This window comes from Schistocerca cancellata, chromosome 5 (assembly GCF_023864275.1).
Source record: "Schistocerca cancellata isolate TAMUIC-IGC-003103 chromosome 5, iqSchCanc2.1, whole genome shotgun sequence".
Classification (NCBI taxonomy): Eukaryota; Metazoa; Arthropoda; class Insecta; order Orthoptera; family Acrididae; genus Schistocerca; species Schistocerca cancellata.
Genome location: NC_064630.1, coordinates 564,121,816 through 564,138,854, shown reverse-complemented (window position 1 = coordinate 564,138,854; position 17,039 = coordinate 564,121,816). Strand labels below are relative to the sequence as shown.

Sequence of the window (17,039 nt, the reverse complement as noted above, 5' to 3'; positions counted from 1 at the left end):
AGTGCTCTTGCTAATATCTGCCTTTTGGATGAAATGCTTTTACTGCATTCTTTCCAGTACACCCTCTACCATCTGGGCATTCTACGCATACTTCCCACATCCTCCCGCAGCACTATTAGCCCTCCAGGTGCAGTGTTTGTATTAATACTTTTGTTATCTTTGCAAATTTGCTCCAGATGTTTCCTCTGCGGCCGCCCCCAGCCGTTATGGATCCACCCGTACCATCCTCAGGATTGGTCCAGAAACCCACTCCATGGACAGAGTCACTGGACAACATCTGTTACACCCTTGGCTGTTTCATCTGGGCAGACATTGTGACAGATCCTTGCCCTCTGTCTCTCTATGGCACTGCCATCATTTTCAGGGAAAGGAAGGAGGTTGGGTCATTTCACTCCACCAAGAAGGCTTCATCATCTCTTCCATGCACCACACAGGGAGGAGGGGGAAGGGGGGGCATGGGTGCTGTGCCTGTAGTTACACACCTACAAGACAACAAACAATTGTGCACCCGTGTCCCGTGTTTGACCAAGTGTCAGGTGTCATCGTCCGCAGCCCGCTTACATGCTGGAAAGCCCATCACTGACCAGTGCTTGCCTTCTGTGTTAGTAAGTATCCTGGTGACCAAGTAAGCTGTTTTGTTGTCCACAGAATCTTTGGCAGCTGCCACAAGAGCACCATGCTTGCTGATAGCAGCACATGCACCCATTACTGCAGCGGTGCTCTCATGTGCACCGTTTCACCTTTGCGTATCGTGTCCACAAATAGGTCACACCGTATCTGTGTGCTGCGACCATATTTATTCCAGTGCACAACTATTGAATGGCAGTTCATATCAAGCTCTCTGCAGACAAGTTCTCTGAGCTTTATGCTGACCACTGTCATGGTCGATATATTAGAGCCTCTCCTGGGACCTCCAGGACTCTGCTCTCCACCACCAGGCACATTTTGGATCTTTGCCTCTGGCACTACATGGAGCTACCAGCCATCTTCATCCTGCTACTCTGAGACTTGGCTCTAGCGCAGCAGACCTCCAGGATTAGGGCATGTCATGCTGCTCTTGTAATCAGCGGCAATTAGTGCACTCTTTGAGACATAAATTGTGACTTAAGTAATTGTCATTCAGTCTTCCATAACTGATAGTCCACCAGACTTACCAGATCTCACCCACTTCAAGACAAAAACTTGATTGAGAACTATTTCTTGTGTTTGTGTAATTAAGCTCCAGACAAGGAGAAGAGGAGCTTCCATGTTTTCACCAATAAACTTGTTACTAACAGCCTACCTGGGCATCAGTTTCCCACATCGGGATTCAACGTTGTGCCATAACAATCACAGTTGAATATTTCACTTGGAATAAACATATCTTTGTAAGTACTGGTTTTGTGACCAGACTTTGGACAACCTCCTGGTTCCTACCCATCACCAAGCCCAGGGTGGAGTCCTGAATGCCACTGTGAGCTAAAGAAGAATCATTCTACCATCCACGATAGAGGTCATTCACCTCTAACCTCTACATTTGGCGATAGAAACACTGACATGTCAGAAGACTTGGCATCGGAAGTGCTGCAGCGTATTACATTAGGCAACAGGCGTGGTGGTATCTGCCGCCTCCACAGCTGCGTCGAGGACATTGTCTTCTGAATGAACACTGTTAGGCGAGTGGTTTTTTTTTTCTTTTTTTTTTTTTGCCCCCTGCAAGTATCATGGCAACTCAGCTGATTTTCTGTCAGATGTTTTCAAATGCAGGCTATGGCAAGTGAACTCAGATTGTGTTTCGAGGATGTGTAACAATGTAAGTTAGTTTGCACCTGGGTAAGACAGACAATTTAGCTGACTGTGAGCAGGGATTTGGCTTTTTGTTTGGAAGTATATAAAGTGTTAGGATGAGTAGCCACACAGGTGAGGAAGTTGAGTTGTGACAAGAAGCTTTATCATAGAGCTAGGTTTAATTGCCCTCCTCACCATCCTATTTTGTTCTCTTGTTGTTTGCTTTTTTGTGTATTGGGTAAAGGTTTCGCAATGTTGGAGTCAAAAACACAGGAGTTACCCTTGACGAAGCATTGCAAGTTTTAGCAGCTAAGTGCATATCATGCATAAGCAGTTGATAGCTGTGTGTGGGGACAAGGGTTCACCTGCTGCTGCAATGGGGTCAACTACCATTGACCCAGTTATTCCTGTTGACAGTTTTACAGAGAGGAGACCAGCTAGACATGCAGAGCAGACTGTTGAGCAATGGGTAAATTACTTCAGGCATAAGATGGATAAATTAAATAAGGATAATACAGGTCTGAAAGCAGATAGGCGAAAGAAGTTAATATTAGGAGTTCAACAGCTGCAAAAGGTAGCAAAGTTGCAGAAGTTAAGGAAACTAAAGTAGGATTAGAACCTCAAATATCTTGTGGGAATTGGGCAACGGCACAAAGTAGGGGACTGCCTATAGGGGCGATGTACAGCGGGGACTTCGTGTGCCCCAGGACCGCTACGGTAGCTGAGAAGGCCCTATGGGAACCCTGAAACGTGACGGCTAACGGGGCTCTGGTGAAGCTGCGATAGGCCTAGCAAGCCAGTAGTGGATAATTCAACTGCTTTTAAAAAGGGAACATGCCTCGGACCACGGAACGGATCTAAAGGAAACCGACCAAGCAATGGAAAAGGATTACGAGATGGTTTACGACTGGGCACCCTAAACGTAAGAACTCCAACTGGGAAGTTAGAAGAAATTGTAGAAATGATGGAAAGCAGGAAATTGGACATCTTGGGACTTGCTGAGACTAGGAGGAGAGGAGTTGGTGAAAAACCACTAAGTAAAGGATGTAAACTGTACTGGATAGGGAATGAGAGGGGAAGAAATGGAGTGGCAATAGTGGTTAGAGAGGGGCTGCAGGAGGAGGTGGAAGGTATCAATGATCGAATGATAAAAGCCAGAGTACGGGTGAAAGGAAAAAGCATTGAAATCATTCAAGCATATGCCCCACAGGTGGGGTGTACAAAAAAGGAGAAGGAGGAATTTGAAGATGACATGCAAAAGCAGTTAAATGGAGGAAATCAGATTATAATAGGGGACCTCAATGCACATGTTGGCACAGACAGGAAAGGATTCGAGGAGATAATGGGACCAGAGGGCTGGGGGAACCGAAATAGAGAAGGAAAATTGTTGCTGGAATTCTGCAAGAGGAATGGGCTGGTGATCGCAAATTCCTGGTACAAGAAGAGAAGTAGTCACAAAATAACTTTGTACAGTGGGGACTGGTCCCAAACTTCAGTAGTAGACTAGATACTAGTGGATAGGCAGATGATGAGCAGCCTCACAGATGTTAAGGTCATTCCATCTGAGGCCTTAGACAGTGACCATCGGCTGTTGGTAGCCACCCTGAGAGAGAAAAAAGATAGGAGGGCAACAGAAATACAGGAGGAAAGGTTGAAGACATGGAAGCTGAAAGAGGATGAACGGAGGACCCAGTACCAGACACTGATCAGGAAGAAGCTGCCAAAGGAAGATCAGAGAACAGTGGAAGAAGAATGGGGAGATTTTAAGAGGGCTCTAGTTGAGGCAGCTGAGAATGTGTGCTGAAGAACTAGCACAATGAGGAGAAGTAGGGAAACCCCATGGTGGAACAACATATGTAAAGAGGCAGTACTTCGAAAGAACAAAGCCTTCAGAGAATGGTTTCAGACCCGAACAGAGGAAGCTAGGGTAAAATATAAGGAAAGCAAGAAAGCGGCACAGACCATAGCAAGGGCGGAGAAGAAGAAGTGGTTGGAAAAATGGACAAGAATGTTAGAAGAGGACAGTGAAAGGAACAAAAAAGTACTTTACACCATGGTAAGAAATAAGAGGAACGACAGAAGCGAGTGCCTGAGGATCATGGATAATAATGGAAGAGTTGTGGAGGAAATGCATGAGCTCAAAAAGATTTGGAAGGAGTACTTTGAAGATCTGTTGAATGCCGCCAAGCGGGTAACTAACAGCGATGGAGAGCCTAAGGCAGCAGACGATTATAATAGTGGAGAAATTAATGATCCAACTTGGAATGAAGTGGAAGAAGCCATAAAGAGGATGAAAGGGAGCAAGGCACCAGGTTGGGACGAAGTAACAGTGGATATGATACGAGCAGCAGGAGAAGTAGGAACCCAGTGGCTATACAGAGTGCTGAGGGTGGTGTGGAAGGAGAACAGAATTCCTGAGGATTGGAAGAAAGGAATTATAGTCCCGATCTTCAAGAAAGGGGATAAAAGGAGATGTGAGAACTACAGAGGAATCACCCTGCTATGCCACTGTGGAAAAACCTATGAAAAGATCCTGGAGAAGAGAATAAGAAGCAGTATTGAAAGTAGACTGCAAGAGGAGCAGTACGGTTTCAGACTGGGAAGATCAACAACGGACCTCATATTTGCGGTAAGGCAACTGCAGGAGAGGCACTATGAGTACGGGAAGGACTTAATCATGGCCTTTTTGGATATTGAGAAGGCGTATGACAGTATCTGTAGGGACAAGCTCTGGGATGTGCTGAACGCAAAAGGGATAGATGAAGAGATAACACGAAAAGTCAGAAAAATGTATGAGGGAAGTGAGAGTTGTGTGAAAGTGGGGAGGGAACGTACTGCATGGTTCAAGCTGGAAAATGGGCTGCGACAGGGAAGTGCACTTTCGCCTTTATTGTTTATTATTGTTATGGATGAAATCCTACAGCAAGTATCAGATGCAATTGGAGATCATAAAATGAAAGCAGAGCTTTTTGCCAATGACCTGATGTTATGGGGAAATTGCGAGGAGGTGCAAGAGCAGTTAGATGCATGGGAGGCAACGGCAGCACAATATGGAATGCATTTCTCTGCAAAGAAAAGTGAAATAATTGTCACAACAAGGAAGAAGAAGAGGCCAAATGTGGATATAACTTGTGGAGGGGAAAAACTACAAATGGTAGAGAACTTCAAGTACCTGGGAAGCGTGACTGAAAGTAAGGGGGGAAACGCAATGGAAATAAATGAAAGGTGCAGAAAAGCAGGGCAGTTCTACAAATGCATTAGGGGGCTTATTTGGAGCAAGGAGGTGCCACAGAAATCCAAGGGAATTATATACCGAACCTACTTTGTCCCCATATTGGCATACGGAAGTGAGATATGGGTAATGCATGAAAGCGACAAAAGTAGAATACAGGCTAGTGAAATGAAGTTCCAGAGGAGCAGGTTGGGTGTAACAAGACGAGACATATTGCGAAATGTGTATGTGAGGGAAAGACTAAAGGAGGAACCAGTACAGGACAGGATAGAAAAATCAAGACTGCAGGGATATGGTCACATGAAGAGAATGGAGGAGGGAAGAATTCCAAAGAGGATGTTTGATCTGCAACTGGAGGGGAAGAGGCCCAGAGGAAGACCAAGGGATAGATGGGTGAAGGGAGTGAAGGAATGTGTGATGAGAAGAGGAGGGAACTGGACGAAGGTGGAAGAGGGGGAATGGTGGAAAGACAGAACACGATGGAGAGGCTTGTGTTCCCGACAGACCCAGCCAGTGGCTGGAAACTGTCCAAGATGATGATGATGAATATCTACCTCAACATATGTGATGGACGCTGTAAGCTGGCAGTGGTGCCAGGATGAGGTGTGGTCCTGGATGAGCATGTATGGAGAAGTGCATGTACCAATGATTTTTGTGTCCTGTAGGGTGTAGCTGCAGGTGGTAGTCACATTTACTTCTAAAGGACGCAGATTTGTTGCCACTGGTGATGATGGCACCACTTTGTGAGGATGCAGGAGTTAAGAGAAGAAAGGAGAAAAGTCCTTTAATACTAGTGATTGGGAGAAACCTTGAAGATAAGGAGATACATAAAATTGATGATATTTGCAATGTAACATTTACTAGGGGGTAAGGGACTGCATAATGCTAAAATTGACCTTCAGCAATGCACATTGGAACTTGAAAATATTGTTTCAGCTGAGAGGGAAGCTGTCGCCAATGAGGTACTGGTGCAAGGTTCATCTGTCTTGAAAGACAAACCAGTTAAACTGAGCACAAAGTAATTAATACTTGATTCCTGCGATGTGGTACAACAATACGCAAGGAAGCAGAACATTGTAGGAAGAATTCAACCTGTAAACAAAATTTAAGTAAGGGAAGTAACTGACCACTGTTAGTATCATACATGGGTTATGTGTCACTATAATTTAATGTTATATTTATCTTGCCGATAGATGTAACAAATTAGTGAGTTAGGAAACAAGAGGAAATGCCAACCATGAGAGATCAAGTGAGTATAACAATTTGCTTTTAAAGATGATCTGTTAAGGGAATTTTGTTTTTTTAATCTTTTTAGAGGGAAGAGTTCTGCAGTATTTCTTTTAGTCTTAAATAATGAAAAACTACACTAGTTACATAATTTTTCACACCTAGCACATGTTTTGAGGCTTTTTTCTTATTTTCAAGTGCATTTGTTTACATAAATAATTTTTGTCATGTTTGCACGTGTAGTTTTACGTCTCAAAAAGGAAACTGCAGGTTGGTGTACAGAAGAGATGTGAGGACCTATTTCAAATGTGTCTGCTGCTCAGAGCCTCCTGTGTGGTGAGTAGCAATTTATACAATTTCATTGTTATTCCATCTTGGATTTTCAATTATTTGAAACTTCCTTTTCAGACATGTAGAAATCTTTATTTTGAAAACTCTTAATAGTTTAGCAAAAGCACTCCAGGCCATTTTATTTTCACTCTTCTGTTTATTTATTTTGCTGACCATCCAGTTGCTGACTTCAGTTGCCCAATTACAAAAACTCATCAACTGGTTCTCTGACTTATTTTCAATTTGTGCTAATTTGCCTTTCATGTAATTAGTATACATTATTTTAGTGTTGTTACTGTTAATGCGACACAGTGTTCAGGGAAGAGCTGATCTGCAGGACCCCAGAGATAACAAATGTACCATTTTGTGATTTTTCAAAAAAAAAATGTCCACTGTGCTGTGCCCTATGGATACTTGTATGAAACACACACATGACAAAGCATTTCGTGGCACAAGAAACTGCATCTTGACATATAGTTTTAAATATTTTTATAAGTAGGATGGTGACATAATAATATAGACACTATGTAAATAATATTCTTGATTAACCATTAGCTTTAGTCACTTTCATCATCATCATATGATTTATATATTCTTATTTGTATATTCTTATCAATATAATCACTGATTGAAAGGAAAGTTCTTTGAACAGGAAGTAAGTTTCCAGTGCATTAAACATGATGTAACTTTCAGCTTGCCAATATTTAGTAAAAAATAGCAGCTGCGTATCAACAAATACAGACAGACATCATCTGTACACCATTTTGGTATCTGAACTGTCCTCCCTTAATTTGTCTGCCATACCCAATATCAGCTCACTTAACTGATGTCTGCAGTAATACAAACGTTTCAATGCTAGATGTGTCAATCCATCTTCAAAGGAATCAAAATGTTGAGCAGTGAAGTCTAAAGAGGAATATGACATCATCTAACAACTCAGACCATTTTACCATCGAAGACCCACAACGTTCAATGTGATAAAAACTTACCTTCTCACCACACAGTTGACATCAAGGAACTTTTTAAGCAATACTTATTTCATAATATGTCAACCAGATGATTGAAACTAGTTGTCAATAATGAATGTTATCTGTCTAGTAGCTTTTTGGCAGTACAGGATGTACCGTATTTACTCGAATCTAAGCCGCATTTTTTTTTCCGGTTTTTGTAATCCAAAAAACCGCCGGCGGCTTAGAATCGAGTGGAAAGCAAGCGGAAGTTCTGAAAAATGTTGATAGGTGCCGCCACAACTAACTTCTGCCGTCGAATATATGTAGGCATCCTTTGTAGGCACAAAGATAAATACTGGTGCCAAAACCTCTGCGTCAGTAAATAAAATTTAAAAAAAAAATTGGAAGACGAGCTTTTTTTCTCCGCCCGAGTTTCGACCACTGCTTTTTCATACATAATCCAACGAAGTAAATACAAATTCCGTATTGTTCATCTTCGAATTTCAATGTACTACGAAAATCCGACTGGTAATACTGGGATTTTTGTCAATATGGCCAACTCTACGTTCTGAATTTTTTCCTACCTGTGAGAAGAGATGGTTGCTAATAGGAACCTGATGAAATGTGAATCACGTGCAGTATTCTCATCACCATAAGAATAATACGAATATAAACATTTTGCCATGTATTCTTTCGTGTTTGCTTCTATCTCATTTATATCCTGTCTGCCAAATAAACTACGAAACTAGAGTGAGACAACAGCAAACGCGGAAGAATATACGTATCGTGTCATGTTTATATTCGTATTACTCTTATGCCTAATAGTGATACAGTCAGAAATGAAGCAGGGCAACTGACTAGATTTTTAAATCTAAGATGACTAATTTCTGTGCAGAATTTGATGTAATAAAGAAGCGGCCGCAAAGATTTTCAAACGGAGAAAAATTTTCGCCTAACTCTCGTTCAGAACATGTTCTATCATACGCAGTCTATTATTTGGTTCTTGTTGATCATTATCAAAGAAAGCAGCAGTCTAAGTAACAACAAATAGCAGTCTCTTGCCATTGTTTCGCTAATGAGACGATTCCTCTCCTTTTTAAATTGCAGGCGGCGGTAGCGTGCACAAAAGCAAGCCATGCCGCGAGCAGCGACAAGCCGTAAACACGCACTATCAGAATGCGACAAACGATGCATGACACAGTATAGTAATGCATTTTCAGCTTCGAGTGACTGACGTAAACACCTATAACATAGAAAACGGCACTTATCAGATCAAAGCAAAATAAGCAATCGATTCAAACCAGACGAAGCACGTGAAAAAGGAAGGGTATCCGTATAAATACGGACGGAGCGCCTGACGCATAGCAATGGCTACCTGGTAAAGCTTAACTGCTAAGCTTTCGACTCGAACCAAACTACTGTAGCTGTATCGTCATTCATTCGACCTAAATTGTCTCTCATATTACAATGGACCAACTTTGTTTTGATTTGGAGGTGCGGCCTAAAACTTTTCTCTCCCCTTGAATTTCGAGTCTCAAATTTCACGTGCGGCTTAGATTTGGGAATTTTTTTTCCTTTATTTCGAGTCTCATTTTTCAGGTGCGGCTTAGATTCGAGTGCGGCTTAGATTCGAGTAAATACGGTAATGCTTTTCGACCATTGGAAAAAATTTTCTATAAAATCAATAATTATTTCTTAGGTTTTTGAGGGCAATGCCTATACTAATTAGTTGGTAGTAAATAATTTTTTAGGCTCATAAGTAAATAATGCAAAAAGCTCAGTAACATGAAATGGCATTTGTCACTAATTTAACTGACCCACAAAAGTTATCCATCTACAACAGTTGAACCACCACACCAAAGACAACCACAGTGCACATAAGCACCAGAAAATTGAGTTAAAAGTGTTCCTTATGTCAAAGTTCTGTGATGTGTCATATCATAGGGTTTTGACAACTGCAAATGGCTAATGGCTTGGCGAATGTCTCCAGCCAAGGAACTTGATTCTTGAGAAATTTTTGGCACATTCAAGATGCCAAACTTCCTCCTCAATAGACAATATTGTCTACCGTACCTACCTCTGAACCATCACAATGTAGAAGAAACTGTTTTCATTATATGATTATTTAAATTGCAAGTGAGAAAAAAGCATGCTACAAAAAATCCTGAGAGTCAGTCATAATTATAAAATGTGAATAAAAATTCCAGGAGTTTTCCTGCATATTTCACATGATTTTCTTATAATATGTATTCTGAGATTTTAGGTTCATGTCTTGTCATGGTTTGTGTGACTGACAGTAGTATCTACACATAAAATAAACCTTTTATGCAGTGTCATGTTTTGTTAAGTACAGTAAGTAATATAGATGTTTGGCAATAGCCTTCAGAACAGCAATTAATTTTTGTTGCAAAAGTGTTCTAGTTCCTTCAGAAACCTCTTAAGAATGTATTGCTACCAGTAGCAAAATATTTGTAAGAGTTGATGAGTGACCAAGGAATCTCAGGAGCATAATGAAAATTAATGGGTTAGGATTTACACCATAAATCATCATTTCCACAAAATTAAAGACATTATGATAACATTTTATGCCACTCATCACAGCTGTTTATCAAAAAATCTCTCTGGCAAAGTAAAAAATTTTACATTACAAACTCATTTCTAATAACAGAATAAATTACAGTATTACACCATAAGTAATATTTTCAGTCAGCAATATTTTGTACATGATTGTGCATAACTTACTCTGTACAATTCAGTTCATACAATGTATTTCATATAAATGACAGCTTCATCATCTATCAAAATTATATAAACATCAGAACAACAAAGGCAAGACATGCCACACTTACTTCAATACAGAAAAAACTGATACACTCACACACACACTTGCAACAGTATCGATACTTGCAGGGCAGGTGACACACAGGCTCTGTATGAGCCTTCAGGTACGTATTTCATTGTGCTGAAATTTTATATGTAAAATGTTAAAAGACTGTTGACATGCTTTCTACATATGTGTGGGCATTTTTGTATGTTAAAAAAACGACACAAATAAATTGTAAATATTTTGTACTATTTCATTTAAATTTTGACTGCAGTTTCAATCTCTTGGCATAATTAATAGACGCACACTTTCATATCAGTGAATGAGTGACTGTCATCTCTATGAGCTAGGAACTAGCCACAAAGCTCTCTGGAACATTTGATAAACTGTGCATTTTTGTCAGATATTAAGAGCCATACTATATCATAAGCAGCTCAAGATTATATATGCATGATGGCACTATTTCTTTAAAATTATTTTAATTTGGAAAACAAATATTTGTCAGAAGACTTCTGTAACTTTGTAAATGACAGTGTGTGTTTACATGCAGGAAGTTTTGTTTGACTGTCTACTATTTTTATTTAAGGACACCTAATTTGCAATGTTTGCCCTACATACCAATGGTACACTAATGTGAAGATATTCAGTTAAGGCCGTCAAGGGTTTCTACAGGTGCTTTCATCCTTACACACTAGTCTCTTTTTTATTTACAAGTTGATCATCAAAATCTGTACTCTCATCACCATTACAACACAAAGTCTCCAGTCCAGCTGCTATTCCCGTTAAAGAGTCTCTGTCTCCATTTGTTACAATAGGTACACTGGCTAATGAATCTCTTACTGTACTGTCATCACTGAAATGCCTACAATGTTGTTCCTTCCCATGAGAAATATAACTGCTGGGCTCAAATTCAGTCTCAGTAGGAACAGAAACAGTCAAACGTAGGATGTCAGAGACAGATGCGGAAACAGACACTGAAACTGAATCCATACTGTCTGTGAGATGTGTGCTACTCTCGGGCACTGTTTCAGAGCCCAGCTCTGATTCTTCTTCCCTCCAACTTGAGCGTTCACCATCAGTCCTGCAATCATCAGTGTCAAATGCTGCACCAAGCGGTCCACTGCCAGTTCCACATATAAGCGATTCACCACCAGACACAGAAGCATTATCCTGAGTACTGCCTGGTGATTTACAATGTCTGTGCATATCATCATCTACTGATTCACTGAGATCAGCAGCTGAAGATGCTGTTGGCTCCTCCACTTCTGGCACTGGACAAATACCTGCTCGAGTTTGGGAGCAGGTAGCTTCACTTGGTCCAGCGTCATCAACTTGTCCTTGCATGGCTGCTTCTTCTGCACCTATCACTAGTCTCTCAAGTGGAGGTCCCAAGCGGTCACCCACACCTATGATAGAAAATGTGTAAGTTTCTTCTAACTTGGAAATTATTTATGCCTGTGACTTAGGGTGTAAATGGAATTTTTTCTTAATCTATTTGTTGTTATATTTTCTGTGTCAGTTTCTCTTGCAGTTGACAGAAGATGTGAAATAACTTATTAATGAACAACTTTAGTTCTTGTATAAACCAGTTTTTGGTCTTCTATTAATCAGTTTTTACTCCTACAACTGCTCTTCAGCATATATTATTTCTTAGTTATAAGCATACTTGTATTTCATGAAGCAGGTTCAAAATATCTCACTATCAAGTGAAACATGTCAACTGATTTACAAAAATAATACTTATTGACAATTTATAGGAGGGACTTGTGTTTAGGTCTACACTGATGTTAGCATAAGCACACTATTAATACAGTGAGAACAACATCATAATGTAGCACTGTCCAAGCAAATGGTGAGCTCTGCAACTTAAAAAGTTGATGGTTAGGACGGTAACAATAGAGCTACTGATAAGGTCTCCACCACTGAAGTAGCTATCCAACAGGAAATTCCTCACCCCCTCCCCCATCCATCATCCTTGAACAACCACTTCGTCCTTTCTTCCCCTGAAGAATGATGCTGTGTTTTTATGTGTTTTATTCACTATTTGAGTCATTGAGTCACTGACAGGCACAATGAAAGAGACTGAAAAAACAGGCTTCTGGGCGAAACAATTCTTCTGAAGTAGAAAACACACACACACACACACACGTTCGCACAGGTATAACTCACACAAACATAACCACCCTCATTAGATGCTATGTCTCAACAGTTGGGCCCCAGCGTGTGTAGAAAGTGGCCATGTGTATGGGGGCTGTGCTATTGTGAATGTATGTGTCTTACGTTGTATTCACTTTCTGTTTAATTTCAAAGAAAATACAAATTTTTCAGCTGACTACCTTCACATGATATCGCTGTTTTCCTTTAGATCTAAGGAATTATCTATGTATTACATTTTGTGAAAGTGTTGGAAACACCCTGGTATGATTACTTAAGATTTCAAGGAAGAATGTATCATGGGGCAGACATGAGTTTAGCAAGATGCTTGTGGTGAGCTCCAGCTGCCGTACTTTGAGAAAAACACATTTTCTTTGAACATTACATTACTTATGCCACAGCATTTTCTGCACTTTCATGGAATGAGATACATAGCTAATTTCTTAGATGTTTTGCTGCCATAACATGCCAGTGCACCTGTTGCCTCCCTTTTGCAGCTGTCAGCCACCATTCCCCATCCATCCCTCCTGCTCTCCACCTCCTCTCCTTCATCTTATTTATGTTGTTAATGATGATCCACTACTTCAACTATCCAGTGCGTTGTTGCCTTTACTCCTTAAATTATTAATATTAAAAGTAAAAAACAAAGAACTAACCATACTCATCACTGCTTGCACTAAGAGCACCATTGGTGGCTGTGGTACGTTGTCGTTTACAATGGGCAGTTGGCCATGAGTAGTCAATGCGTGGCAGACTGGCTGCAACATTGCTACTTGCATTCTCCATGTCAGATGATAGGAAAACAGCACTCTCAGCCCTTGTATCAGTATCACTGGCCACCCCGGCACCTGCAGACCTGCGGGCTGCCAATCCTGCAGCATGGCGACGCTGTTTCCGAAAAAACTTTCTCGCTACAGTGCTCTGACGTGGATTGTAGAACATCTCAGCATTTTCATTAATGCCACCTGGAGGATCACTTGCTGCTCCAGCTGCTATAACATATTGGGCAGGCTGCCTTGGCAATAAGACAACATTGACACTTGCCTGTAATTGAAATGAAAAAGATGCATTAAAAATAGAACAAAGATTTTTTCCCCTCAAAATAAAATGTGAAAGGAGAATGTAAGTTGTGAAAAGGCTTAACTGTTATTTGACAAGGAAGAACAGCACTTGTGATGATGAGTGACATGTTCACAATAGAGGTAACAGTGATCCATATAGTTGAAATTTTAGAATTTGTATCAGTCTATGATAACAAGTGTTTCATTGCTAGTTTTGATTAGTTTATTAACAGAGGCTGATTTGAAGGTGATCATTACTGACTGAAACTAGTGTGTGTGTGTGTGTGTGTGTGTGTGTGTGTGTGTGTGTGTGTGTAGATGATGTGACTTACCAAATGAAAGCGCTGGCATGTTGATAGAAACACAAACATACACACAAAATTCAAGCTTTCGCAACCAACGGTTGCTTCTTCAGGAAAGAGGGAAGGAGAGGGAAAGACGAAAGGATGTGGGTTTTAAGGGAGAGGGTAAGGAGTCATTCCAATCCCAGGAGTGGAAAGACTTTCCTTACGGAGGTGGGGGGGAAGGACAGGTATATATATATATATATATACACACACACACACACACACACACACACACACACACACACACACACATCCATCCGCACATACTCAGACACAAGCAGACATTTGTAAAGGTAAACTGCTTTTACAAATGTCTGCTTGTGTCTGTGTATGTGCTGACGGATATGTGTGTGTGTGCGAGTGTATACCTGTCCTTTTCCCCCCTAAGGTAAGTCTTTCCGCTCCCGGGATTGCAATGACTCCTTACCCTCTCCCTTAAAACCCATATCCTTTCGTCTTTCCCTCTCCTTCCCTCTTTCCTGAAGAAGCAACCGTTGGTTGCGAAAGCTTGAATTTTGTGTGTATGTTTGTGTGTCTATCAACATGCCAGCGCTTTCGTTTAGTAAGTCACATCATCTTTGTTTTTAGATATATTTTTCCCATGTGGAATTTTTCCCCATGTCTACTTGTGTCTGTTATGTGCTAGTATATACCTGCCCCTTTTTCCCCCCAAGGTAAGTCTTTCTGCTCCCGGGATTGGAATGACTCCTTACCCTCTCCCTTAAAACCCACATCCTTTCGTCTTTCCCTCTCCTTCCCTCTCTCCTGATGAAGCAACCGGGGGTTGCAAAAGCTTGAAATTTGTTTATGTGTTTGTGTTTGTTATTGTTTCTATCAACTTACCAACGCTTTCGTTTGGTAAGTTACAGAATCTTTGTTTATATATATCGAATAATGAGGATAATCAGCACGGGGCACTACATTCATAATGTGTGGATAAGTTGAGGATTTGGGTCTGACGGGAGGTGTGCTAGGATAGTCCGAGCAGTTGTGATGACCACTGTGTCCAAATGGCTTAACACTTGGACCATCTACTTAGGGAGCGGGAGACCTGGCTTTAAATACCAGTCCAGTACAAATTTTCAACTTTCCTCGTTGATTTAAATCAACGCCTGCTTGCAGCCAATGTCTGTAATTCCTTTGCGAACATAAAAAAAAAACCTTGCAATCAAAGATGACACAAATTCTACAATAGCAATAATTATTTTCAGACCTTGTAAAATTCTCTGATTGCTAGACTGAACAGCTACACTGAGTGCAAGCATGGCAGAAGGACACAGAATCCTTACTCACATTCAATAGTATTGTGACACTGCATGCAGCTTAAAGAAACATTTTATTTCTTTTGCTATTGACATATGATTTTACGGGGGCCTTCGTTATGAAAAATAATGAATTACACTATTAATGAAATTATTTGTCTCCGTCAGACTTCAGATTGAATATTGGACACAACACAAAAGTTAATACACGCAAGTTTATAAAATAAATTGATTTTTAAGAAACTAAAAATACAATTTTATACTTCAAGAGTCAAAAGGATACAATATGATTAGTCTTAAGAACAGTGAATATAAAAGTCGGAGCAACAACAGATCACTTGACACGTTGGTATTACATGTATGATGAGGCGACTGCTCTGACTTAAACAATGATCAATTTTCCTATGAGATTATTTCATAATCCAATAACAAACAATTTCAAACACACTGTACAGAAGTCAGTAACCATTCATAGGTTTCGTACTCCATGAAACCACTTTGTTAACTATATACTGTCTACACATGATAGAATGACAATAGCAATCCTGTTACATGCTTCTGGGTTTTGTAATGTAGTCATTAATTTTATTCAGACTGAGATTTTCACTCTGCAGTGTGGTGTGCACTCATATGAAACTTCTTCGCAGATTAAAATTGTGTGCCAGACTGAGACTCGAACTCGGGACCTTTGCCTTTCATGGGCAAGTGCTCTATCATCTGAGTTACCCAAGCACGACTCACGACCCACCCTCACAGCTTTACTTCCACCAAAACCTTGTGTCCTACCTTCCAAACTTCACAGAAGCTCTCCTGCTAAACTTGCAGAACAAGCACTCCTGGAAGTAGTTTCATGGGAAAGGTTCTGTGCAGTTTGGAAGGTAGGAGATGAGATACTGGCAGGACTAAAGCTGTGAGGGTGGGTTGTGAGTCGTGCTTTGGTAGCTCAGATTTAGAGCACTTGCCTGAGAAAGGCAAAGGTCCTGAGTTTGAATCTTGGTCTGACACACAATTTTATATGCCAAGAAGTTTCATTAATTTTATTGTTTTTCATTATCTTTAATACCTACTTTCTGTGTTATAAATCCTATTTATCATAGAAATTTGGAAGGATGACTTGAAGCATCAAACTTAAATAGACAAATTAATATGTTACATATGCATGAGATATTATTACCTGATAATGTTGTACATGGTATAATCAGATATTGGAGTAACAAAGAAAAAGGTTTGGCCTATGTTTTGATAGTAAGTATATTTAGTACGATAATACTGTATGTTTGGTAGCTGAAGAACAGCAACGTTGGATACTGGATGCATCGCTTACAAATTCTATACACTATGACCAATTTCATTGCTTTGTGCAGTGAGAAAACCACTTACAACATTGAAATCACTGTTAAATAAAGACAGGCCTTTCATGGTGATGGTGGTGACAATGAAGAAGAAGAAGAAGAAGAAGAAGGAAGAAGGAAGGAGGAAGAAAGAAAGATATGTATTTTATCTTGCATCTGTCACAAAAAACCTTCAATAACATTATTACAATACTACCTACACTATTTTTCTTTTGAAGAAGCCCTAGACCATAATGTTAAGAGTGACTGAACACTGGGTAATGAAATAATAAAAAAATGATTCAAATGGCTCTGAGCACTATGGGACTTAACAGCTATGGTCATCAGTCCCCTAGAACTTAGAACTACATAAACCTAACTAACCTAAGGACAGCACACAACACCCAGTCATCTGGAAATAATATTTGAGAGAGTAAATCTCAATGGTTGCAAGTATTCCTCTTCATAAGTTATTAGGAGAAAGGTCTCCGAAGTCACTAAAGGCTCAAATGTTAGGATTTGCTGATCCTATTCTTCTTTGGTCACATACAGAG

The 17,039-nt window shown here is 40.3% G+C and overlaps 1 protein-coding gene across 3 annotated transcripts in view; it reads right to left on the bottom strand.

Annotated features, from left to right (window-relative positions):
• Nucleotides 1–10,072: 10,072 nt before the first annotated feature.
• LOC126187851 (adhesion G protein-coupled receptor A3) overlaps nt 10,073–17,039 on the bottom strand; it is a 173,234-nt gene continuing 166,267 nt past the window's right edge. For 2 of the 3 annotated variants that reach the window (XM_049929165.1, XM_049929166.1), the window contains 2 exons: nt 13,141–13,528; nt 10,073–11,736 (listed from right to left, as the gene is read on the bottom strand). In XM_049929165.1, the coding sequence (XP_049785122.1) occupies nt 11,015–11,736; nt 13,141–13,528 (1,110 nt within the window). In that variant the 3' untranslated portion in view covers nt 10,073–11,014. The remainder of the gene's footprint in view (nt 11,737–13,140; nt 13,529–17,039) is intronic. The other variant, XM_049929167.1, reaches the window with a different exon arrangement.